The sequence below is a fragment of the Colossoma macropomum genome, unplaced genomic scaffold (assembly GCF_904425465.1).
Source record: "Colossoma macropomum unplaced genomic scaffold, Colossoma_macropomum, whole genome shotgun sequence".
Classification (NCBI taxonomy): domain Eukaryota; kingdom Metazoa; phylum Chordata; class Actinopteri; order Characiformes; family Serrasalmidae; genus Colossoma; species Colossoma macropomum.
The window spans coordinates 26,103,682-26,131,041 of NW_023494794.1; the positions used below are offsets into that span (position 1 = coordinate 26,103,682).

The following is a 27,360-nucleotide window of genomic DNA, read 5'->3' on the forward strand; positions in this document are numbered from 1 at the left end:
TTCATATTTTTGCTATGCATAGAAAACTGCACATTTATTTAATTATTACAGCTATTTATAATATTTTCTCCAAGTCTGTGCCGTTTTACCAATCTTGAGTGCCCATAAAACACTCATTAGATTGACTGCTGGCACTACATCCCTTCCCATCCCTTCCCATCCCACCACCACACCCCTATCCCTTCCCATCCCACCCACCACACCCCTATCCCTTCCCATCCCATGCAGTCACATTTATGAAAGGCTACTTTGGAGGGAGCTCACAAAATGAAAAAGGCGTACGACAGTTTTGTATCAAACATTTATTCCCATGTAGTTGTGTAGAAATGTTTACTCTACAATTGCCAGATTTTAAATAAATAACTTGTTAGGTTTGTGAACATGACAGTTGCCCAGGACCCAAGACACCCACTACATCCCACCCACCCCTCCCCATCCCAACCCGTCCAGCCCCATCCCTCCCCTCCACATAACTTCTCAAACTGCCTGAGAATAGCAGCAAGCCTCAGTCCAGGCTGACTAAATCTCCACCTCAGTGAAGAGCAACATCCCTCAATCAATGCTCCAAGTCTTTCCAGAAGATAATCGTGGCTTTATGGTTGTCCCCATTTCACACCTTCCCTCACAATTGTCCATCGAGTTCAACAAAATGTACACCCATCATCTTTCCAGAGAGAAAAGGGCATCAGAGGACCAAACGAACAAAAAAAAAGGATGTAGAGATGGAATCACAGCAATCTACAACTCATCCTTATCACCCTGTTCCTCGCCCTCTTCTGGTGGCGGCCCACCTGCGCTGCCATAAAGCTTGCTGATGATGGGCTGTACTACCTCTTCTAGCTCCTTCTTCTTGGCCTGGAACTCTTCGATGTCAGCATCCTGGTGGGACTCGAGCCATTCAATTTTCTCTTCCACAGCCTTCTCAATGGCCTCCTTGTCGTCAGATGACAGCTTGCCCCCAAGCTTCTCCTTGTCACCCACCTGGTTCTTCAGAGAGTAGGCGTAGCTCTCCAGCTCGTTGCGGGCATCAATGCGCTCCTTCAGTTTCTTGTCCTCATCAGCGAATCGCTCTGCGTCATTGACCATGCGTTCGATGTCTTCGGGCGTCAGGCGGTTCTGGTCGTTGGTGATCGTGATCTTGTTCTTGTTTCCTGTGCCCTTGTCCTCAGCGGTGACTCTCAGAATACCGTTGACATCGATCTCAAAGGTTACTTCAATCTGAGGCACGCCACGAGGTGCGGGTGGGATACCAGTCAGGTCAAAGGTGCCCAACAGGTGGTTGTCTTTGGTCAGAGGACGCTCACCTTGAGAAAGCAAGAGATAAAATGAAAAATCAGCAATCCACGTTTCATTATAGTTGGGTTCCTTTAAAAGATAGTGTCCAGAAACAATGCGTAGAGCTTACCTTCATAAACCTTGATGGTGACAGTTGGCTGGTTGTCGGAAGCTGTGGAGAAGATCTGAGACTTCTTAGTGGGCACAACAGTGTTCCTGGGGATGAGCTTGGTCATCACTCCTCCAACAGTCTCAATACCAAGAGTCAGGGGGCACACATCCAAAAGCACAAGATCTCCTGTTGGCAAAGAAGCATTCATAGTTTTACACAATGTTCAAAACCGAAGTCAAGTCATAAACATGGGCAAAATAAACTATTAATCAGCTACTATAGTTATTCCTTAGACTAACCTGTGTCTTCCTCTCCAGACAGCACTCCAGCCTGGACAGCAGCTCCATAGGCCACAGCTTCATCAGGGTTGATGCCTCTAGAGGGCTCTTTGCCATTGAAGAACTCCTTCACCAACTGCTGGATCTTGGGGATACGAGTGGAGCCACCCACAAGCACAATCTCGTTAATGTCAGACTTCTTCAGGTCAGCATCCTCCAGCACCTTCTGCACGGGTTTCATGGTGGAGCGGAACAGATCCTGACATGGGGAAAAAAGAAAAATTTAAAAGGGATATCGGACCAAGTCTAAGATATAGCATCATGATATGAGGATCAGTGTAAGCAAATAACTAGCAGAGACTGCAAAGTGCCCCTACCATGTTGAGCTCTTCAAACTTGGCACGGGTCAGGGTCTCAGAGAAGTCTTCACCCTCAAAGAAGGACTCGATCTCAATACGGGCCTGGTGCTGAGAGGACAGGGCTCTCTTGGCCTTCTCGACCTCACGACGCAGCTTCTGCACAGCACGGTTGTCCTTGCGCACATCCTTTCCGGTCTTCTTCTTGTACAGCTTGATGAAGTGCTCCATGACACGCTGGTCAAAGTCCTCACCACCAAGGTGAGTGTCTCCATTGGTAGCCACCACTTCAAACACACCATTATCGATGGTCAGCAAGGACACGTCGAAGGTACCGCCTCCAAGGTCGAACACCAAGATGTTCTTCTCGCCATCTTTCTTGTCCAGACCATAGGCAATGGCAGCAGCAGTTCTGTAAAAACAATAGTATGCCATGAGATCAATAATTCTGTGTATCGTCTGAAATATATTAAAATGTTCTTTTTAAAAAGGATTAATTAATGAAAAGGCATCTTACGGCTCATTGATGATCCTCATCACATTAAGTCCAGCGATGGTACCAGCATCCTTGGTGGCCTGGCGCTGAGCATCATTGAAATAGGCAGGGACAGTGACCACAGCATGTGTAACCTACAAGAAAAAGAAGACAATTTACTATTATGGTAGGTTTCAGGTGGCATGAACAGTTCAGTACATATATTAATTGCCATGCAGCGAAATGATTCACTAGAATGGCATACCTTCTTTCCCAGGTAAGCCTCTGCAGTTTCCTTCATCTTGGTAAGAACCATAGCTGAGACCTCCTCAGGGGCAAACGTCTTCATCTGACCAGACCCAATGTCAACCTGAATATGAGGCTTGCTCTTCTTCTCAAGAACCTAGAAAGAACACAATGCAAGTGTTAAGAAGATTCTTTCAAAGCGGCTCTTGATAATATTTCCACAGTTCAACACTGAGATGATAAAGCACTGCACTAAGGCATACCTTGAATGGCAGGTACTTGATGTCCTGCTGCACAGAGGGGTCACCCCATGTACGACCAATCAGCCTCTTGGCATCGAAGATGGTGTTTTCAGGGTTAGAGGTAAGCTGGTTCTTGGCAGCATCACCAATGAGACGTTCACCCTCGCTTGTGAAGGCCACATAGGAAGGAGTGATGCGGTTTCCTTGGTCATTGGCAATAATCTCTACACGGCCATTCTTGAATACTCCAACACTGAAAAAGAAGAAAAGAAAAAACGTGGTTAATTTAAAACCAACTCAACGAAATTTTAAACTGTAGCGCTGATACACCCCTCAGTCTTATCTGAGGATCTCAAATTGTAGAAGCATGTTATTTTATGTATTTTTCCACTGTTTATAGCTCAGTTGTTTTATAACATTACTATTTTGCACAAGAACAAGTGATTCTGCAATATTGTGATTCATAAAATATAAAAAAAAGGTGTGGTGTTAGATCCCTAAAGCTAGAAAGCCATGCTCACCAGGAGTAGGTGGTCCCAAGGTCAATTCCCACCACGGTACCAACATTCTCCTTCTTGTCGTCGTCGTCGGCACACACGTAGCCGACCACCAGCAGGAACATGCACAGCAACTTCATTTTGGTGACGAAGCACTGGATCCCCAATATACTCCTGTAAAGAAAGGAGCATATTTAAACCATGTTTGCAGGAACTACATTAGAAGTCACAGCAGTTGCCACCTTGAATCATTACATCAATGTGGGTTCAGCCATCCAGACATGATGCTGAATTATGGAGTTTTGATGAAAACGAGGGAGAGAGGTGGTTAAAAATCACTATTATAACTGTACAACAGGACTGAGCTGAGTTGCTACACTCTTTAAGATGGTTAAAGGATTCTTCTATGTAAAACCATTTCATGCTACTTGTCAAATTCATACTGTCAAAGAGGTTCTAGCTATATAGAACCATACAACACATTCTCCATCAATCTAAAAAAACATTTCACTATGCAAAAAAACACTTAAGTATGAGAGGGTTCTACACTGAATAGAACCATTCCCTTCACTAAAGGACCCTTGAAGAACCATTTTTAAGTCTAGGTAAAATAACTTGAATTGCTAAGCTAGTTAGCTGACTGAGTGAAAGGTTAAAGTACGCAAAATACGAAAACCGGCAACTTACAACGACAAAAATAGTATTTTGTTTATGATCTGGGGTTGAATTATCTGCTCTACTGGATTCAAAAGCTCCTCAAATTCGCCTTTCCTGACTCAGGTTAGCACTGCTAAGCTAGCCAACCACTACCGGCCGCAGAAACAACTAGAAAGTAGGACTGGGTGGCTAAGCTAACGCTAACCAGCATCCTTGACATCTTTAAAACGCTGAAACAGCCCAAAAAGCGGAAAAGCGTTTAAAGTTGGCAACCATTTATGTTTCGCATTTAGCTTCTTGACACTCTGACCGAATAACGTTACACATTCAAGTTATAACGTTACCACGAAGTTCCTAATCCGGCAGCTTAAATATTCAAATGTTCCGTTCCACCTTAAATGGTGCAGCAGTTACGTTGTAGCGCTTCTGGCGCCTGAATGGAACTGCCGCACCATTTAAGGTGGAACGGAACAGTCAGTTTCAACCTCACGGTTAACTTTGTATTTCAAGTTCAAGTCCACCGCAGCCAATAATGCTAACTTACATTTCAGTGTTTCGGGGTATATTTTCTTCAATTTCACAATAAATTGAACTTAGTTGCAACATAGTGTTAAACCAACGAGCACTTTCAGAGCAAAATTCAAATAAAAGCTAACCGTTAATGCGAAAAGCCGAAGATACTGGAAAAATAAGAAACGTAAGGAGGCAAAAAGGCAGAAAACTCACCCTACAACTTATATAAGATGAAACTCGGACGGTTGATGTGCGCCGTGTGATATAAGCTCAGGGTGAACCCGTTCCAGCGTATCTCTCTTTTCTCTCTGTGTCGGTCTGAATAATGAAGCCGAGCGACTTCGCTCGTTTATAAATCATCGTTTCTTCCCCGTCGTGGAGCCTCGCCATTGGCCGAAGTCGCGTTGGGTGGAAGGCGCTGATTGGCTGAGACCGGCACGCTGGCTTTCGCTGATTTGCACACGTACGGATCCCGCTGGCGTCACGAAGCCAGGCTGTCTGTACGCTTCTGATTGGTCGGCTCGCGTGCCCGTTTGCTGAAGCTGAATGCTGCTACAGTCGAGTCACATGTGAACAGAAAACCACAAGAATTGTGGCCAAGGCCTCAAAGATTCAGTGAAACCTGAGCTATTGTTTGATCACTGCTTATGAAAGATAGATACAGGTATACTTGTGCAGTGTGATTCCAAAGGATGTGAATAAAAGTGCCAAAAGTGAACTGACTACAGAGGGGGGGGGTCTCGCACAGCAGGCCTACATCATTCAGCATTCTTACCTTTATCAATTGGCTGTTTTATCTGAACTCATGCACAGATGGAGGCATAGCCAAGGGATGGCCAGAGGTGGTCAGTGCCATCCTAAGCATGGACACCTTTCTGGTCACCCCAGTTATGGGGTGTGAACTACATTCTTTTTACAATTGAATATGTTCATGTGTTGTAGTCTACCTTAGCTTCTTATCGTTATAGCCTATAGTAAGAGAAGCCTAAATTAAGATTTTTTTTCTTAGTGTTTTGCGCTGAAAGAAGTGATTTAATTCAATTTACTTGATTCAAATACACCATTTCCTCTTGAATTAATATAATATGTTACATCAACAGTTTTGTCTTTCAGTTTACCTTCAGAAATAGTTGTATTGATATGCTATGTTATTCATTTGGGAATTATGGAAAAACAATGCATCACTTTTTATGTCATTTTAATAAAATTTGCACTAATTAATTTAGTTTTTTTTCTTCCTAGCAGTGTGCCACCCCATTGAAATCTGTGGGGATTCTATCCCAGCTGATGCAAGCTAATTATCATTAATGTGCTAAATGTGCAAGGATGGCGCACACCCACACACACACACACACACACACACACACACACACACTCCTTCTAAGCCGCTTATCCTTCTGGGTTGCGGGGGGAGCTGGAGCCTAGTCACCAGTCCATCAAAGAACCATTTGCATGCTTAAAGGGCTCTTTGCAGGATGAAATGGTCCTTCAGGATGATGGAGAATGTGTTGTAGACGTTTCTATGTAGAACCTTTCTTAAATAGGTTCTATATAGCACCAAAAAGTGTTACAAGCTTGACATCACTCTTCAAAAAGAAGGTTCTTCAAGTGAGTTCTTTAGTAAAGAAAATGGTTCTACATAGAGCCATGAACACTCAAAGAACCCTTTACATGATTAATTGGTTCTTTGCATCAGGTTCTTGATGGAGAATGTGTTGTATATGGTTCTATATAGAACCTTTTTGAAATGTGGTCTATAAAGCACCCAAAAGTGTTCTGCCATGGTTATGCTGTCAAGCTTGTATCAACAGAAGAACCGTTTGGGGTGCTATATAGAACCATATTCAAGTAGATTTTATACAGAACCATTGTCTTTACTGAAGAACCCCTGAGGAACCTTCTTTTAAAGAGATAATATATAAAAAATGAATATATAATAAATAAAGTATTTTGATATAGAGCCATCAAATGACAAACAAATACATGTATCATAAATATTGGTTATGTGCAATTTGTTATATACATGTAATTCATGTAAGGTACGTGTAATACGCATTTGCTGAGGTGTCAGTTCGTTCCTGAAAACATGCATCAGTCCAGCTAATAAATGATGCAATAAGAGAGAAACAGAGAACACAGATGTTGCTATGAGTTGCCACATAATGAATCATAACACTTTAGGCACAATGACTCACCTATGCACAAAATTATGCCAAATTTAGATTATAGTGATAAATCTGATCCTGTCACCCAAGTAACAACGTGAAATTACATACAAAAAAGGAATTAGTAACTAAAGGTTAATGCCTAAAATGTAAAAAGTAGATTACTAAATCTACTAGATTACTTTTGTCACAAACACGCTTCAGCGCAAGTAAAAGCATTATTAAATTATCATTCATTTTGGACTTGCTCGGGAGCGCCCTCTAGCGTTTGAGAAACCCGGAAGACACTGCAGAGTGGTGATTCTCCTCTCTACAAGTTCTCTGGTACATTTCACAAAAGCGACAATCTACTCTACATCCAGCAGAGGGTGCCAGCGAGACCGTGCAGTGTTCAGGTGAACCTGAGTGGCGCACACTGTTGTGGGGAACCCAGGAAGGTGCTTTATTAAATGAGCTATGGAGGTTTAGAAAAATACACACTGGCTTTACTTTATTTTATTTTAATGCTTTGTTGCACAATTAGGAATAAAAAATAATCAGTCCTATAAAGCAAACCAAGTAACAGCCTTCAGGATGCATAACTACATGGCTTAAGTTATAGCGTTACAGTTAGGACAACAGCAATAATTTGTCAATTCAGAAGTAACTTATTATTAATGTCTTATCATCTGGATATAGTCTGTGTGAAATAACTGTCCTCTGTTAAATCTAAATGATAGAAGACCCAGTTTACATTTGTGCTGTTTACCTTATTATCTTAATAAAATTGTCGTTATAGTTATCGGCCCCATTTTTAGGTGAACCATTTTTTGCTTCTTTACTAACGTTCACAGTCTCAGCTTCTCCTGCTGAACAGAAAAAATAAAAGTGTACACACTCTTCATCTCTTACAGACCAAAAAAACAACAAAAAACAAAAAAACGGCCTCCGCTGTGGCCGCTTTTCATTTGAAAAGTCTGAGCCATGTTGAGTCAGAACCCAAGAACCACATTACCTTTTACTCTGATGGGCTTAACTTTCATCCACAATAATATGCAGACTGAGTGCTTCTTTCAAGACTCTTCCCCGAGGAAGGCCAGGAGGGGGTCGGCCACTAAATCACTCCACTTTCTCTGGCCTGTTCTCTTTATCTGACTCAAATGTGTTCGTCTGTAGTTCAGTGGGTTCCTCTCTCTCCTCCTCTCCTCTCTCCTCCTTCTCTCCTGCCTGCTGGACGCTGGCGGTCGCGGGCTGCTCGTCACTGAGGTCGCAGGCCGGGTTGGTGAAAGCTGATAGGGGGAGGTTGATTCTGTGCATTTCCTGCTCGTAGGCTCTCTGCTCCTGCTGCAGCCTCAGCTTTACACCCCTAAAGAAACAGCAAGTCCCACCAAATTATATAGTTCGTTATAAAAATGAGCATGTATATGTACATACATATGTACTGCAGACCAAATATTTAGGAATTATTAATAATTTTAGTCATTTTATATATAATTATAGCTGATACAGTATGTGTAATATTATAAACTTAGACATTAAAAGGTATTTTACATATTTTACCAAATAAGTCAATTATTTTAGTAACTATAAGAAGTAAATGATGAATAATATAGAGGAATTTTTGTCAATTTATCAATTTAGAGATTTGATCTCTACTTTTGAAATACGAGATATTCTGGATATTAATTTTATTTCAACTTAATTTTGGATATTATTTATATTAATACTTCTTTTTTGATGTTATACAGTTTACCTATATCACTGCAAGGGTTAAAAAATGCAAAAAAATACATATAAAGTTTCAATGTGTTTCATAGAGGTCTGTACAGTTTCCATGAGAAACAGCAAGTCCACCCTTCATTTATTTCATTTCCAGTCAAAATTAAGCACAAGCTCATTTTTTCAGATGTTCCTGAGGAGATTAGATATAAAATATTCCACTTGCATAAGGAAGAAGCAAGTCCAAGGAAGCACCTAAAGCTTTCATCTCCTCAACATCCAGACCTCAACATCACTGAATGTGTTTGATTACTTCAGAAAATGATCAACCAGCTTCTAAGACTGAACTTTGGAGGTGTGGAAAAATATCCCTGCAGATTTCTTTAAACATCTTAAAGCAAACCCCCTGAAAAGAATGGAAGCTGTAATAAAGGCAAAGAGTGGAGATAATAAATATTGAAAAAATAAATTATATTTAGTTTGTTGTGATGCTCTGATACTGAAAATTCATTGCTTGTATTTAATGGTCATTTCGGCTGAAAATGAAAGACATGAAAGGTGGTCCTTTCAGCACCGTATATATGAAACAAGAAGAACTGAGGTTAGAATGACGCATTAGAATGGCACTTATAATTCGGATTATAAAACACTAAAACAGTCAAATAATTATGTGTGATTACAAGACAGGGGTGTAAAAGTGCAGCAGTCCAAACTGATGTATCAGTTTGAAGGTGCACTGATTTGCTTACAAGGATTATAACTAATTATGATAATATTTTCGAGTCACGAGACTGAAGTCCTAGTCAGAGTCTGAGTCACTGGTGTTGAAGTCAAAGTCGAGTCCCAAGTCGTTCTCGATTTTCTCAAGTCAAGTCTAACGTCATTGAATTTGTCCGACTCGAGTCTGACTCGAGTCCAAGTCACATGACTCGATAATCACTTATTTTGATCGTTCTTTTTTTCTCTCACGTACCTCCTGTAGACGTATCCTATAGTTATTCCTGCCCCCAACAGCACAATGACTGCCATGAGAAGAGCTCCTAGTGCATAGCCTGAAACAGAGCGAACAGCAGAATCAATTCACAGTGAAAACACTGAAATAACTGACAGGTTAACTATGTGAAAATGTCGTATATCTATGTAAATATCAAGACTCCAGCTATATAGTCAAGGTATTCAAACCAGGGCTGCATGATAGTTTCTCGATATCTCAGTTACAGATGAATCACATGTAAATAAGGTGTAAATAACTGTAAATAAGTTGAGTCAGTGTAATGCAGGCCAGGTTGCATTAAGGGTTCACATTATGTGTTTTAATAAATTGCAAGGCATGTTGCTGAATGTAAAAGGGATGCTTAATATGGGAATCTTATCAATATTGGCAGAAAATTGTTTAAAAAACGTATCGCCTTCAGACAGACGTTTAGATTTGACTAATGTTTGACGATGTATTTATTGTTTCCCGGTAGAGCAGAATGTTTAGGTGCTGCTGAGTTACTGCGCTAGAATTTTGTGCATTTTACTCATTTCGCTGCATTTGCAACCCAACAGAAATAAATGTTTGATTTTTTTGTAATATTAATCCAGGTACATACAGTCCCAATTCCTGCATTTTATGAAAGTTTATGCATTGGACAACAACAAATATATATGTGAAAAATTGTATATTGCATACAGCCATTTTGAGTGGAGTCTGGCTACTTCCTACACCAATCAGGTATAACATTATGACCACCTCCTTGTTTCTACACTCACTGTCCATTTTATCAGCTCCACTTACTGTATAGGTGCACTTTGTAGTTCTACAGTTACAGACTGTAGTCCATCTGTTTCTCTGATACTTTGTTAGCCCCCTTTTACCCTGTTCTTCAGTGGTCAGGACCCCCATGGACCCTCACAGAGCAGGTACTATTTGGGTGGTGGATCATTCTCAGCACTGCAGTAACACTGATTTGGTGGTGGTGGTGTGTTAGTGTGTGTTGTGCTGGTCTGAGTGGATCAGACACAGCAGTGCTGCTGGAGTTTTTAAACCCCTCAGTGTCTCTGCTGGACTGAGAATAGTCCACCAACCAAAAATATCCAGCCAACAGCGTCCTGTGGGCAGCGTCCTGTGACCACTGATGAAGGACTAGAGGATGACCAACACAGCAGCAGATGAGCTATCGTCTCTGACTTTACATCTACAAGGTGGACTGACAAGGTAGGAGTGTCTAATAGAGTGGACAGTGAGTGGACACAGTGTTTAAAAACTCCAGCAGCACTGCTGTGTCTGATCCACTCGTACCAGCGCGACACACACTAACACACCACCACCACGTCAGTGTTACTGCAGTGCTGAGAATGATCCACCACCCAAATAGTACCTGCTCTGTGATGGTCCATGGGGGTCCTGACCACTGAAGAACAGGGTAAAAGGGGGCTAACAAAGTATGCAGAGAAACAGATGGACTACAGTCTGTAACTGTAGAACTACAAAGTGCACCTATATAGTAAGTGGAGCTGATAAAATGGACAATGAGTGTAGAAACAAGGAGGTGGTCAGAATGTTATGCCTGATTGGTGTATGTCTATTATATCACAAACAGCTCTGCAAAACACTAGAGGGCACACACTAACGAGTCCTCAAGGAATGGGGCTGAACAGAGCTAAACGGCTTAAAACAAAAAATGAAACAGTTTTCTAGCCCTCTGTGTGGAAACTGTCCTGTTTTTCTACAGCAAATATGTCAGACTCTAGAGTTAGTGCTTCTGAGTGTTGATTGGTTGGCATTACAGCTACTGAATGCTGATTGGTTTGCGAGCTGATCAGCTCATTTGCTGAGTAAAGCAGTTTGACCTTACTGACTTCATGAATGTACTTAAGACACTGTTAGACAGTCCTATAACTGGAGTTCAACAGCAACAGTGTGGAAATATTTTGTTGTTCTGTGTTCAGAAAATTAGTTTTCTGTATAAAAATGATTGAGCTCAATAGGAACCTATTCATTTTGGAATCGGTTAACTGCGCCCCCTAGCGTCAGACAAACCTGAGTAACATTTTTCAGTGGCAAATCTCCTCAGTAGAAATTCTCTGATATCGGCATCAGCCCACAGTTCACACATCAGCGCATACTTAAGATCCTGCAATATGACTGCTACATGGTCAGTGGTTAATTTGTGAAGTGAGGGTCCGGAATGCTGAGTAGTGACCGATTTGGCAGGACAACTGGGGGAATTTAACAATGCGTTGACATTGTTAGCACTGTAGAAAATAAACAATAAACAAATGTACATAAATAAACAAAAATGCATAAAAGCCAGACTCAGTCTGATGGGTGACAGGTCTGGATCTGGCTTGTTCCAGCACAAATTAAGCCCTGAATATGGCATTTTGTCATCTGCGCAGGTCTAGAACTGTGATTTGATGTAGGTGAGGATCGCAGGATGTACCCAGTGCTCCCAGGTCTTTTTTCCTGCTGGGTCCGAGGCTGACTCTCCGGCTGATGCCTGGGTCGGGTTTCACTGCGACAGTTTCTCTGGGCGGATGGACACTCTGCGGCTCCGTCTGACCCTCAGCAGAGGACACGGCCTCAGCCTCAGCCCCTACATCAGATCTCTGATCTAAGAATATGAAACATGGTGCACAGTTGTTAAAAAAATGGTGTTTCTATACTGCATACTTATTTCTTATATACTTATATTTCTTATATTTCTATACTTATAGTCAAAAATGAGTTCTTTCAAATCTGCTATGAAACTACTGTGGCCAAAACGCTATTCTAACCTAATCACACACATACAAAATAAATACAACGTGTAATTAATAAGACACTAGAACCTTGCAAATTTTGCTGAATGGGGTTTCTGCTAACATTTCCTGATGTGTTTTGAAAATTAGTATGAAAGCAAACAGCACCATCCAGGATGGTACAGAAGGTTAAAGCTGGCTGCATTCTTATTAGGCATTGTTACATACCTTGGCACATGTCTATTATGCAGTCTCGTCTCTTAATGCCATCTTCAGTGGAGACAAAGCACCACGGCCTCGGGGAGGCATCGGGGTTACGGCAGTAGCTGTGATCCCACTGTCCTGAAGCAAAACAGTAAACAGTGCTATTTAATACATTCAGCTAATAGTGGGCAACCTGGTCCGTTATTATCACATTATACAACAGTTAGTTCCGGCAACGCAAGCTGATTGGTTGAGAAGTGTTCTAACCGTGCTGTTATTTCGCCATAACATCACAGGTTTTTTCACAAACACTGTATCACTCCGCTGAGACGCCGTTGCTAAGCAACGACTGTGACAGCTGTAGGAGACGCTCGAGCCATTTGAACGTTTTTACTTCTTACTTTGCCACAAACAGAAAATGGATACTTTTAAGATCACATTTGACCGACAGCTGATTTGGTCAGACTCTGAAGATGAGACGACACTAAATTCCCAAACTTTCATCACCACTGAGCAGCTTTTCAGTCGGCAGCTGTGACAGAAGAACAGCTGAACAACCTGGAATCAGCCAGAAATGAACCCAACACCATTCGCCAAACTAAACGGGCTGTAAGATGCTTTACAGACTGGCTGGAACAAAACAACATTAATACTGATCTGGCAAAAACTGACAAAACTGAGCTGAACTTGATATTGCAGCAGTTTTATGGCTCAGTCCGATTTGGTCAGACTCTGAAGATCAGACTACACGTTTGGCGAATGGTATTCGGTTAATTTCTGGCTGATTCCAGTGTCTTCTGTCACAGCTGCCAACTGTAAAGCTGCTCAGTGGTGATGACAGTTTGAGAATTTAGTGTAAGGAGCTGGAGAACGAACTGCCAGCTGTGCAGTGAGTGGAAGGAACTGCGAACATTAAAACATATTAAATGCCGCGTTCACGGCCCAGTTTATTAATTTATTACTTTATTTATTTAACTGTTGTAAAAAAGCGATAGAACACTCAAAGGAGTGTGTTATTCGCAATAACACACGGCCTTAAGTAAATTACATCATAATACATTTGTCTGATGCTTCAAAGTATTTCTAGAACACATTTCAAAAAATCTTAGAGATTTGGACCAATTTTCATAATGTAACAAATACTGGGACCCAACTTGGAGAAAATGAACTTAATGTTTTCTTTTTTTGCATATAGCAATAATAGGGCATGGTTAAAAAAACTCTGAATGATTTTAAATAGATTTTACAGAACACATTAACACAGTAAGTTTGTCAGGCTAAGTGCTTTAAAGCTGATTATTAAAACAGATGCATTTTATTTAGAGTATTTTGCAATTTTATCTCATTGCTGCAACACAACCAGTGAGATTTTCCTTGTAAAAAAAAAATTGTGCATTTTGCATCATGAAGATGTACTCAGGTATTTCAATATCACATTTCTGCCATATTGCGCACCCCCACATTCATCCTCTACATGATAACCTTTCATAACAACATATAAGCCTACTGCAGCAACACAAACATGGGAAAGCAGTGTGGGCTCCCTTTCTGAATACCGCACACAAGTGCTACCTTGGCATGAGGCCTCATACAGTTGGCTGAAATGAGCGTCTGCGTGTTTTGACATCAGGTGTACAGTGAAACAGCGGTATGTCCTCTCTGAACCACGCACTCTCTAATTTCCCCTCATTCTAAGGGGAAAATACAGTAAAACAGTAGTAGAACTCTAACATAGGGTGTAGTACGTACATTAACCCTTGTGTGGTGTTGATGTGTTTGGTACTCAGTGGGCTGCTGGACCCACCGCATTATTGTTTTTTAAATCAATACAGCCGTAACCATTTATATAAAAATACCAGATGTTTGAAATATCACAAGTGTCCAGCGTAGGGTTCTCCTTTAGCAGCTGTAGCCAGTCAGCAGCCTGTCCATGTTGTCCACCCTCACACAAACACACATACACATATACAAACACACACACACACACAGACACACTAACAGCAGGCCATGTAGGAGGAGAACAGAGTGAAGGACACAGCACCTCCACACTTTTACTCCCCGCGGGTTCAGTATTGAGATACTAAGTCGTAATTATGACTTAGCATGTCATAATTATGAGATCAAATCTCATTATTATGAGATTGTAAGTCATAATTATGAGATGCTAAGTCGTAATCATGTGATGCTAAGTCATTATTATGAGATATTAAGTCATAATTGAGATGAAATCTCATTATTACGACATGCAAAGTCATTATTCTGAGATATTAAGTCATAATTGAGATTGAATCTCATTTTTATGAGATTGTAAGTCATAAACATGAAATACTAAGTCATAATTATGAGAAGCTAAGTCATAATTATGAGATATTGTCATAATTATGAAATGCTGAGTCATAATTATAGGAAACTTTCTCACTGTTATGACTTAATAAGTGGCATTTTTTTTCCCAGTAGCGAACACGGGCTTCCATAGATTTTGCTCTGCTGGAGTTATCTGGACTGTCCCTTAAACAGCAAACAACTGGGCAAACGTAAAAAGTGAGCAGACCAACCAGAGCTGCTGTCCAGGTCGATGGTCAGGTTGTACGTGCTGCTTATGTTGAGCCAGTTTAAGCAGGTTTCTCCCGAGGAGCTGGTCTTCACTCCTCTGTATGATGCTCCATTCAGTTCAACGCACTCTACAAACATGAAAACAGACCGACTGACCGTCAAAAACGACCCGCACAAACGCCTTTTACTCAGCCGGGCTGTTTGGGTGTTTCTGACTGGTCAGTAACTTCACTTCCACACGTATAAACAGCAGTTACTCACCTCTGACGACCGCTGCACTCGTAGCGACCACTAAAGCTAACGCCACATGAACGAGAGGGAGCATTTTAATAAGTTGGCTTTTCACGAAGTCCCATCAGCACAGAACTCAGCTGAAGCTCATGCAGTGAGAGGCATCCGTGTCTTGCTTTCCCTTCAGCCTCGAGGTCCCAGTGGATGAAGTGGAGCCCTCACACGACAGGATATAATAACGTTTCAGAAATGGACACCTTAATAAAGTCCATTTCTGCTCTCTGATCTGCAAAGAACATTCAGTGCACCTGCCTTGTCGATTATGGTGTGTGGAGAAGATATAGAAAAATATATAATACAAATATATATATATATATATATATAGCAGTGTAATAATGACTGTACAAGGAGGCGCAGGTAACAGCACATAATGACAGTACTGAATAAATATGTGCAGATATCGGTACTGAAATAAAGTGTCCAGGTGTGGAATGTCCAGATGTGTGATAAGGTGTGCAGAAAGTGCAACATGTACAGTAAGGTGTCCATATGTGCAGGTGCATAAAATAAACCGATGATTTAGCATGAGATTCAGATTCAGTCCTCATCCTTTCTCTTCCCTCTTCTCTTCTGGCCCCTCTGGGAAGAGTTGAAGAGCCTGATGGCTTTGGGGACAAAGGATCTCCTGAGTCTGTCGGTTGAGCAGCTCTGTGACAGCAACCTGCCACCAAACATGCTCCTCCTGTCCATGATGATGGTGTGCAGCGGCTGGCCATCATCTTCCATAATGGAGAGCAGTTTGTGCAATGTCCTTCCTTTCTCTCAGCCACCTTAACCACAGAGTCCAGTTCCACACCGACCACTGACCACTATATATATATATATATATATATATATATATATATAGGAAAAACCTACTTTACTATTAATGTACGTCAATGGAACCAGACCTTTGTCTAAGTAATTTTGGAATTTTGGGCCATATCTTTTGGTCCATTCATCATGTAATTTACACACAATATAAAAGGCAACAGGCATTTTCAATACGCACACACACACACACACACCACTATCAGGGTGTTAGAACCCCCCTTGATTAATGCATCAACAGTTTTAGAGAAAGCATCTCAAATTACTTTTGCATTTTGCACAAATTATCAACCAAAGTACATCAATAAAATATATTTTTATTATATATATATTTATATTATGAGGCCTCTGTCACTTTATGTCCATTTTAACACTATGAAAAGACAATAAAAAAATGTAAACTTTGTTCAGTAAGTAGTTATTGTAAACCAAGCACTCAACATTTAAATGGTAAGGTATATGATTTTGAACATGACAGGTGTAGATGTAACTATGACCAAATGAAAAACTGTCCAGCAAGGCAGCTAACAATGTTTCCAAATCCTAGTTGACCATCACATCTAGCATGTAACGCCAACACTGGCTAGCTAGAGAAACTCCAGTGAACAACTTTGTCTTTATGGTGAAAATCTACCTTAATTATCGTTTTGGGCCAAAGTGCTAACGGGGGCTTTTTGCCCCTCGTCTTGGGTGGGGTGGGGTGGGGGGTCTGTCTTCCCCCAAACGTTTAACTTTACATTTTCACCTCAAAAGAAAAACGTCTGCCCAATTACAGGAAGTGGATTAAAAGTCCCAAAGCAGACTGTCCGTTCACTGCCACAGACACTAAAAAAAGCCAACACATCCACTACCTCGACCACATCTGTGAGCTTTAAAACCTCATTTATTGCATAAAAGGTGCAAAATCTTGAATTCAGAGCAACAAGAGAAGTTAATGTCTAATGAGTTACATTAACAAGTTCTTTTCAAAGTACTTCACCATCAAACCTTGCAGGTTTAGGGGGGGAAGTTACACTAGAACCAGATCATTCAGTTATCATACATACTTGGCAATACTGTGGCAACATTGATTTAAAAATGAAATTCCACATTTCTTTCAAAACATCTCCATAATTCAATCATTAAGATGAAAAGAAGTGAAATGTACCATTCTGGAGAAACTCGCTAACTCAGAATTGCTTACAGTAGTGGTGATACAAACACACTTTCTAAGTACGTAATACCTTTAAAAGCTATATTACTTAAAGGTATTACATGAAATGGTTATAGATATGCTGCCTGATGTTTGAGACATTGTTTTACGATGGATCTGAGATGAGGTTTTGGCCTAAAACGCAGTTTTGGAAACATATAGGGTGCAGAGGTACATGCAGGATGCTGTTCGGCAAAGTTTTTTTCAGTTTTAAGCACTATTTCACCATTATCAAAACGTGCAAAAACTCAGAAGACAGGTAGGTTCAGTGGTCATTTTCAATAGTCAATACAATGGCTATTATATGGACACTGGGAGACCTGGTTCCTATCACCACTACTGTAAAGAAATCAGAGTAGGTGAGATTCTGTAAGATTCTCTGCACAAATTGACTTTGTTGACACCTCAACAATTGGAATTCCCCTTTAATACGCTTGTCAAAACTCTGTGACATAAGACATAATGACTGACAGCTGATCTGTTATAAATGTCCACAAATACTGAAATGCACTTGAATGAATGTCCCCTTTGCTCAGTCTCAACTACTAAAAATTTTGCAGTGCAGGTAAGCAAGTTTCTCAGCACGTGAGCGTCGGAGCAGCGGGAACCATTCCCAGTGAGGCAGCTCCACTACTCTGAACCCGGCCAGTGCTAACTGTCTCCTCTTCATTGCGTGGAGCCCAAGCAACTGTTGCGTCCTGTAACAGTAGTGGTTCCTATTCGTCACCTGAACCGCGAGCCGAACAACGGACGGTTTGGAAGCGGCCTGGCTTGGGGAGGGGGAACGACTCCCAGGTTTCGTCAGGGCATGGAGGAGGCCATCAGTCAAGTCAACTCCCACACTGAGGATGCCTTCCCTCTCGGCCTGAGGCTCCACTGGACGCAGGGCTGGTTGTTGGAAGGGCTTTGGTGATGGCTGAGCTGGGATGTTTTTGGCACTGGTGAGCTGGGCCAACAAGTCGTCCGTCAGGGTCACTCCAGCGTGTCTTTCCCAACCCGTTGGGGTTGATTCCTCATCTGGAGCAGGTCTGTTATAAACTCTGTGCTCAGAAGTTAGAGGTAGAGGTTGTTCCTTGGGGTCCAAGTGCACTTCGAGGTCAATAGAGCGCATATGCGGTAGGATCATTCTCTTGCGCACAAAAGCATGTCCTCCCAGCAGCTCCTGTAGAACAGCTTCTGCCTCTACAACTTCTAGCTTCTGACACACATCCGACTGGGCGAATTCCCATAGCTGTTTCGTCACTTCTTCCCTGACCGCTAAGCTCAACCGTGGCCCGGTCCAACCAGGCAGCTCCATTCCCACTGTCCCATCTAAAGTGAACAAGTCCTTTTTCAGTTCCAGTTCCTGTGACCAGCTAGCTCCACTAACAAACTCAGGGCTTAAAGCCACTCTTAGAAGGTCAGTAGGGAACTGACCTGCAAATGCCAAACCAAGCAAGGCCGTGAGGAGATGTTCAGGATAGCGCTGGAATTCAGCCTCCCGTTCTCGCAGGATTTCAGTGAGGCAAGGGTACAAGTTTGGGCACTGGTTTGGAAGGATACCCAGAGTGCCGAAAGCCCACAGAAGCTTGGCAGCATCTTTGCTCCTGCAGTGAGAGGCTACAGGAGGCAGGTGTTCTGCAACAGCCAGCAGAATGCGGTCATCACGGTAGTGCAGCGCAGAGCAGGCCAAGGCAACATGCATTAAGCCCTGGACGCCCATCTGTGGAGCACGTCGAGGCACCTCAGAGCCCAGAGCTTCCAACCACGGCAGGTGGTCAAGATGGCTGAAACGCATGACTTTCAGGACATTCACCATGCCAAAGTCACTCATTTGCTCAAGTAAGGAACAGGCCCGGTCCACCACCCTGCGCGCTGCCTCCTCTGAGAGGGAACTCTGGGATTTAAACAGACCCAGGCAGACAGCGCCCACTTCTTCAGCCTTCAACTTGTCTAAATGACGCATGAGAATGCCTTCTAGAGGCTGAACGAGATGAGCAGGGCATCGTCTTCCTTCTCCCAGTATATACAGAAACTGGACCAGTTCTGGTGGACCCATCTGGCTAAAGTGTTGGCTAATACAGTCACACAGTCTCTCCAGGTAATGTGGCACTGAACAGCCAAGACACCGCCACAGATCTGCCACAAGCAGCAACTGGTGGAGGTCCATTTTGCTGGCCCGGCGGCCAAACTCAGTTTCGTACAAGCCCAGAATGCTGTGCGAGTGGGATAATCCCAGTCTCACAAAGGCTCGCAAAACCTCCAGCAGCTGCTGGTTGGTAAAGTTTTGCAGGCTTTCCACGCTGTATCTCAACAGCATGTAGAACCGTGTATCCCCTCTGACAACCCGGGTTTGTTCGGGGGCCAGGTGGCCCAGTTCACAAAGGAAATGAGCTATATCTGAAGGTTCCATATTTCCTTTCATCAGAGTTACTTTATGAAGCAATAACGAAGCCTCTTTGAAGTGAATGGCAGGTGGACGCTGGGAGATATCATGAGCCATGCTGAGGTACTCAGGCCTGCATCTATGAAACGCACGCGGGTCCCCTTTCACATCGGCTTGGGTGCCTTTAGGATGAGCAGATTTACCCCCTTTACTGGCTCTTTCTCTGCTGAAAGCCAAGCTAAGCAGGGCATTCTTGGCACTGGACAGGTGGCGTGAGGAGCTGACAGTATATGGGTTACTCTGCTGTCTGAATGCCGCGTTTAGGACAGGTTGAGAGGCCTCCTCCTCCATCTCTGAGCCGCCCAAATTGGCAGAATGCTGTATACCCTTTTGGTAGTAAGCTGAGGGGTTGTACGCCAATGTGTACCGCCTTGAAACTGCTGCTTTTGGTGGCTGCTGGACTGTATCAGTCTCTTCTTCCTTCTCCTGTTCTCCATTCTCCAATCGTGAGCAGAGATGCTGTGCTTTATACACAACTCTGCTTTGTGAGTGGGCGTACAGACGCAGTGCCGCCACATGACGAGACAGTGCCCTCGCAGACATCCACAAGAGATACTGAAAAAAAAAGATGAAGAACAGGGTTTGTTTTACTACATCTGGACCACAAAGTAAAACCCTCACAACTTTCACAACCCTGCACAATATACAAAAATGCTTATTATTACACATATAGTATTACATTACATCGCTCTCTCATTACCAACAGGTCATTTTAACCCTAAGCAACAATATGTTATCAGGCATCTAAATTAGTCCTGATCAAAGTTACTAAACACGCTGATCAGCTGGATTTGCTACAACAATATAAGTTAATAAGCTAAAGTTGAATTTATACAAATTCCCCCCCAAGTAGCATAACTACAATCTTATAGGCCTCAGTGCAAAAACTATTAAACAGGAAAAGTCAGCTCATAAAAAAATTCTGCATAAATAAACGGCTACAGTGTAAACAAAGTCATTCAGAGTTATTTGATGTGAAATGGTCTATATTTTGTACCAAGCCAGACCTTTTTACAGTGCTGGGAATGGGGACCAGACATCTGAAAGTTTAATGCCTCCAAAAGCTCCCTCTCTGAAAGCTATTACATGAAATGGTTATTAACCTCTTATTCTCCAGGGTATACTTTGGTTATTCCATCTGAATTTACATGACCAAATCGTGAGGCAAATTATTCAGTAACTGCATGAAATAAATTTTTATTTTATTTATTTATGTTTTGTAAAAGCTCCCCTCAAATTAACAGAACATGTGTTTTCTGATCACACATATTACTATATAATTACAATTTACTGCTGAAAGCCAAAAATCTTAGACGCTCTTTATATTTTATATAATTTTATATTTTATAAAAATAGTTTTTACAGAGCAGATCACTGAAGAGACGCCATCTGTTTATAGTTTATAGCCCAGATTTGTGGAAAAATGGGTCGACTTTCAGTAGAAAAAAAAAATTGTGAGTTCAGCTTCTTTTATTTTAAGGGTTTAAAATTACATCACCTATTTGACTGGAAAGAAGACAGTTACAGCTCTCTTACCACACCCACCTTTTGAATGCACTTTATGAAATATGAGTTATGAAGAACATGACGAAGTGCGTTTTGGAACCACCGGTGGTCTCAAGGAGTTAAAGAGGTGCCTGATCTCTGAGACATTGTTTTACGATGGTAAATTTTGTAATCGATTTACGCTGTAGAGGCAAGGCGTGCAAAGCAAAACAGTACCCAAAGAAAGCTTATTTTCTCAGATTTATGCCTATTTTACCCTCAAAATTACAAATAAAAACTCAAAAGACATGAGTACGTTCACTGGTGGTTTTGGATAGTTAATAAAATGGCTACATTTGCATTGCAGAAATCTCCTATTTCCCATCACCACCACTGTAAAGAAATCTGAATCGATAAATTTCTCTACACATAACTATTTCACATTAAACCAGTCTGAATGACTTTGTTTGTATACATCGCACCTCATATATATTGTACCATTAGTATTCTGGTTAACTGCATATCACTGTTCTCGGAAGAAAACCGAATGGTAACTTTACAGGAGAAGGAAAAAACCTACTCTACTTTTAATGTAAGTCAATGGAACCAGAATTCTTTCCAAGTCATTTTGCGGCATTTCTTTTAGTCCATTCATCATAAAATTAGCACAGAATGTAAAGAGTAACACGTATTTTCAAATTACGTCAAAAACTGAAAAATGTCAAAAATGGAGATACGAGGTTTTCTTCTGACAGCAGATATATTGCAGCATTATACTGTATTATTGTTTACTGTACACCATATAACCCCACATCTGGTCTTCTACATTGTATTATTCTGTACTTGTACTTGTCCAGTATGTCCAGCAACACCTCCCTCCTCTAACTGTATTAAAATTTTTATATGTAGGTGCATGCTACTGTAGTATACACATTTCACTGTATTTCTGAATGCTCTATTTTCTGAACACATACAACAATAACCCGATCACGAACCTTAAATCTCGTACATCTCAATGACTGAATTATTTAGAAATTCTATCTATCAGAAATTCGATCTACTCTATCAGAATAATTCAGTTTCTAAAACATTAACAGTGTCATTCAAAGTGGTTTGATGGGGAATCGTTCATTGTGGTAAAACTTACAGACTCAGATTTCTTTACAGGGGTGATGATAGGAACCAGGTGTCGCCATGACTACAACACAAATATAGCCACTTTATTTACTATCCAAAACCACCAGTGAACCTACACGAGCCTTCTGAGTTTCATATGTAACATTCATGATGGTAAAATAGGCATTAATCTAAAAATATAGTCTTCTTTAGGGACTATTTTGCCTCACAACCCTGCATGTACCCCTCCACCATGAATGGCTTAAAATTAATGTCTCAAAATACATTTTAAGCCAAAACCTTATCACAAAAAGACATCAGGTTGTGTATCACTACTTTCTGTGATGTAGCTTTTAAAGGCATTAAACTCTGCAGACGTCTGGTTCCTATCACCACCACTGTGAACAATTCTGACTCGGCAAGTTTCTCCAGAACAGAGCGTTTCACACCAAACCACTCTGGATGGCTTTGTTTACATCTCCACCATCTAATTTAGTAGAATTTTTGGAAAACCGGCGGAGTTGCCCTTTAAGGCTGCTGTCAACACGTCAACCAAGTAGCTGGTTGAATATAACGTTAATGGACCTACAAACCAAATGATTTTAGTCTGTACGAGCTGAACATGCTCAGTAAACACCAGTCAGCCTGTTTATTGATCATAACTTTCCCAAAATCCGAACTACAGCAGCGGATTCATTCATTCTGCCGCAGCTGTGCTAACTGTGCTAAGCTAACGGAGCCCTTTTCCTGCTCTGCAGTCCGGACTGAACGAGGTCCGGGCTCTTATTATCGCCAGCTGCTCTCGACTTACGCCGCAGGAATGTTTCAGTCCATTAAAACACTCGCAGCACCACAGAGCGCCGAGCTACACCAAACACCGCCGAGGTCAGCTTCTTCTGGGCTTCATGTGCGCCTCCATTTGTGGGACGTCAGATCACACGTCGTACGGCGGCCCAGTTAGGACACTGGCAGAAACGAGCATCCTGCCATAGTGAGCAGCACGAGCTGCACTACTACTGTGAAAACACTAGAAAACAAAGAACCAGCTCACTTTACTACGGAGCTCCTAAGGTGACATGGATTATTTTTTAATAAGGCGTGGCCACAAATTAATAAATTGAGACCACATTTTAATATATTGAAGCCACACATTAATATGTTGAGGCTACAAGTTAATATATTGAGACTACAAATTAATATATTGAGGCCACAAATTAAAATATTTAGGCCATGAAATACTAAAGTGAAGTCATAATCTACTATATTGAGACCACAAATTAATATGTTTAGGCCATGAATTACTATGCTGAAACTACAGTTTACTATATTGAGGCCACAATCTACTATATTGAGACTACAAATTAATACATTGAGGCCACAAATTTATATCTTGAGGCCATGAAAAACTAAAGTGAAGTCATAATTTACTATATTGAGGCCACAATCTACTATATTGAGGCTACTATTAATATATTGAGGCCACAAATTAATATGGTGAGGCCATGAATTACTAAACTGAAGTCATAATTTACTATATTGATGCCACAAATTACTATATAAGGCCACGGATTACCATATTGAGGCCATAAATTGATATGTTGAGGCCATGAATTACATTATTGAGGCCACAAATTAATATGTCGAGGCCATGAATTACTATATTGAGGCCACAATTTGTTATATTTAGGCCACAATTTACTATATGGATGCCACAAATTACTATATTGTTGCCACAAATTAATATACCGAGGCCATGATTTACTATACTGAGACCATGAATTACTATATTGAGGCTACAAATTACTATATTAAGGTCATGAATTACTATATTCAGGCCATAATTTAGTATATTTAGACCACAATTTACTATATTGAGGCCACAACTTACCATATTGAAGCCACATATTAGTCTGTCAAGGCCCCAAATTAATATGTTGAGGTGAATTACTATATTATTACTATACTGAGGCCACAATTTTCTATATTGAGGCCAGAAATGTATATATTTAAGCCATAAATTAATATACTGAGGCCACAAGTTATGAAAAACTTAACCTGTGGCCTCAATATATTCATTTGTGGCCACAGCTTATTAAAAAATAATCACAATGTCACCTTAGGGGTTCGGTAATTTACTGTAAAGCTAAACTATATCTGTACATGGGTTTAGCATGTACAGAACTATAATACACAAAGTTACACACGGTTAGACTAAATTCACTGAGAAATCAGTGTGGATCTGCCCCTTCTCTAGGGGGACCGATCATCCCGAAAACTTTACACTTTCACTTTTTCACAAAAGCCTTTTTTTCCTGACCAAAAGTTCCTGAAAAGGAAACTAAATCCCAGGAATGAATTGATCCAGATTAAATTTCAGAATTAATTAGACCTCAGCTATTCAGCAAATGTGCCCAGATTAGATCAGGAGAGCAAATAAAGCGGGGCATCTTACCCCTGGGAGCTTCTTCTTCCAAGTTACCCTACTGATCAAACTGTAGATGAAACGTCCCTGGGTGGCGTGCAGTCATCCGGTCAAAACAGAAACACTGGACACTGTTCAGTCCTGTATTCCAGTAATATGGCGAAGGTGGATATTCTCATTTCCCACGTGTCAAACGTAAGGCCCGTGGGCCAAGTCAGGTCCGTGACACAGTCCCATTCGGCCCACGAAATGATTTTAATTTAGTCCACAGCATGCACTGCAGCATTGTGTGCGTTCTGACCCCTTTCTTCCAACAACAATCTATGGATTAAGTTAAGTGATTAAGTGTTATAACTTTATTAGTTATTTAGCCCATCAGTGCAGTGAAACACCAATACACACCAGTGAACACACACACTAACGGGCTGTGAGCTCACTGCCGGAGCGGTGGGCAGCGCCAATCCACGGCACCCAGGGAGCAATTAGGCTTGACACCCAGGGGTTTGACACCCCTGATCTAAATCATAGACTGTATGAAATTTGGTTTACGTCATATATAAATTGTATTAGCATACATATGTTTTTGTGTGATACAACAAAACAAAAAAAGCCAGTCTAGAGGTCATTGGGTCATTGCAACTTTATAAAAGTGATTTTTTTTTTATTTTGGCATGCTGGGAAAACAAACTGTGCTGTTATTGCTGTCTGTCTGAAAAGCTTCAATTATGCCGTACAGGAAAACAGTATGTACCTTATCATCTACACCGCTTATCCTCCTGGGTCGTGGGGGTACTGGAGCCTATCCCAGCACTCGAGTAGAAAGCAGGAAACACCCTGGACAGGCCTAATTTGGCATGTCCAATTAGTCTGACTGCATGTTTTTGGACGGTGGGAGACACAAAGAGAACATACACACAGAGAGGACCCTGTCGCCTGGCCGGGGAATCGAACCCTGGGCCTTCCCACTATGAGGTGCCTTCCTATAGTATGTACTAGCATTGCCGATAAATATGTAGTACGTAGAACTCAATTTCAAACATGATGTCACTCTTAAAGGAGCTCTGATGCTGGAGGATCAGAATTCAGCTCTAAATCTGATGACTGCTGAGTTAAAATACAGCATATGAGCAGAAAAATCATCAAACTGTGCTGAACTGAGGCCCTCTAGTGTTTTTAAAAGGGGAATTCCACTGATTTTTCAAAAATATATATCTGCATAATTCAATTAATACATAAACAAAGTGTGTTATAGCGCTTTGGTGTGAAATGCTCCATTTTAGCCAGAGTCTGTTAACAGTGGTGGTGATAGGAACCAGACATCCAGAACTCCCTTACAGAAAGTTATTGCATGAAATGGTTATAGATCCACTGCCTGATGCCCGAGACAGTTTTATGAAAATTCTGGCCTGATATGTACTTTGTAGAACGCATTCATGGTGGAGGGGCACATGCAGGAGACAAAATAGTCCCCAAAAAGTATATTTCTTCAGATTTGTCACTATTTTAATATCATTAACATTACATGAAAACTCAGAAGACATGGGTAGGGTCACTGGATAGTAGCCAGATAGTTTGTGTTGAACCGTTGTGACCGCTGATTACCCATCACCACCAGTATACATTTCTCTGCAAGGAACCATTTTACATCAAACTACCCTGAACGACTTAATTAGGTAGAAATTGTGAAAAATAGGTGGAGTTCCCCTTTATGTATCCTTGTCTCATCGGAAATTGGAGTTCTTCGAAGAATTATTTGCTGTATTTTTTTTTTCGTATTTGTTTATTGGCAGAGCTGTTGCATAATCATCCTTACGAAGGTTTACTCTGCATTAAATGAATGAATGTATGTGCATCACTTTAGGTGTGAATGAACTGATGTTCCAGTTTTGCAGAGACAAATTTCTTAGACTCATTTTGTCCCCCAATTTGACTACAGAACCAATAAATCAATCAAAAAATAAGTTAATACATGGTCGGTTTATTTTTTATTCACATCTTTATTATTTGAATTCATATTTGCTAAGATATGCTTTTTTTCCCAAGCGATTCTGAAGCATAAAAAATCAGAATGAAAACATTGGTGACAGTTCGTCCTCCCTTTGTACAATTCAAGAACTGTGAGACAGAGGAGGGTGCGGGGGGGAAAGACATCGGGGGGCTTCCATGTACGTACCTTGATTGTAACATGTAATGGCCGATTGAAATTTTAAAGATTTATATATTATATTATATTCCTATATCGATAAGTTTGAAAAATAAAAGCTGACATGTCAGTCTCATTAATTCACAAAAGTATTCACACGCAATAGCTCGGTATATTTGGATAGAATAGATATGTACACATAAATAACAATGATATTTACATGCAGTCGACTGCCCCTTTGTCTCTACCAAGAACACAGCAGGACACAACAGAATTACATAGCAGCAAATGTGGCCAAAGACAGTAGAGGGGTGGTGTCCATCTAAAGCTTTGTAGGTTATGCCTCGCTTAACACCCAATGTCATAAAGCTACAAAAAGATCGGATAATCTCTCAGCTCAGTAATTAATCTCAGACGCCTCGCCACGCCGGTCGTGATGGCACGTGAAGTGTGTGGGACAAAGATTACAGCAGTTTAAA

At 41.2% G+C, this 27,360-nt stretch overlaps 3 protein-coding genes across 3 annotated transcripts; all 3 read right to left on the bottom strand.

The window, feature by feature from the left end:
• Positions 1-283: 283 nt before the first annotated feature.
• hspa5 (heat shock protein 5) lies at positions 284-5,014 on the bottom strand. Its single transcript, XM_036580682.1, has 9 exons — positions 4,865-5,014; positions 3,506-3,655; positions 3,006-3,237; positions 2,762-2,899; positions 2,539-2,651; positions 2,043-2,433; positions 1,687-1,924; positions 1,406-1,573; positions 284-1,304 (listed from the first exon to the last, which is right to left on the bottom strand). Exons 2-9 carry the CDS (start codon positions 3,619-3,621, stop codon positions 739-741), a joined length of 1,962 nt encoding a protein of 653 aa, XP_036436575.1. The 5' UTR covers positions 3,622-3,655; positions 4,865-5,014; the 3' UTR covers positions 284-738.
• On the bottom strand, positions 5,008-15,322 carry LOC118814607 (phosphoinositide-3-kinase-interacting protein 1-like). The gene is made up of 7 exons (XM_036580305.1): positions 15,259-15,322; positions 15,000-15,125; positions 12,469-12,582; positions 11,943-12,113; positions 9,488-9,566; positions 7,934-8,161; positions 5,008-5,203 (listed from the first exon to the last, which is right to left on the bottom strand). The coding sequence occupies exons 1-7, from the start codon at positions 15,320-15,322 to the stop codon at positions 5,008-5,010; spliced, it is 978 nt and encodes a 325-aa protein (XP_036436198.1).
• A 2,044-nt stretch (positions 15,323-17,366) lies between these two features.
• On the bottom strand, positions 17,367-23,254 carry LOC118814853 (FAST kinase domain-containing protein 5, mitochondrial). The gene is made up of 2 exons (XM_036580684.1): positions 23,128-23,254; positions 17,367-20,270 (listed from the first exon to the last, which is right to left on the bottom strand). Exon 2 carries the CDS (start codon positions 20,256-20,258, stop codon positions 17,829-17,831), a length of 2,430 nt encoding a protein of 809 aa, XP_036436577.1. The 5' UTR covers positions 20,259-20,270; positions 23,128-23,254; the 3' UTR covers positions 17,367-17,828.
• Positions 23,255-27,360: the final 4,106 nt, after the last annotated feature.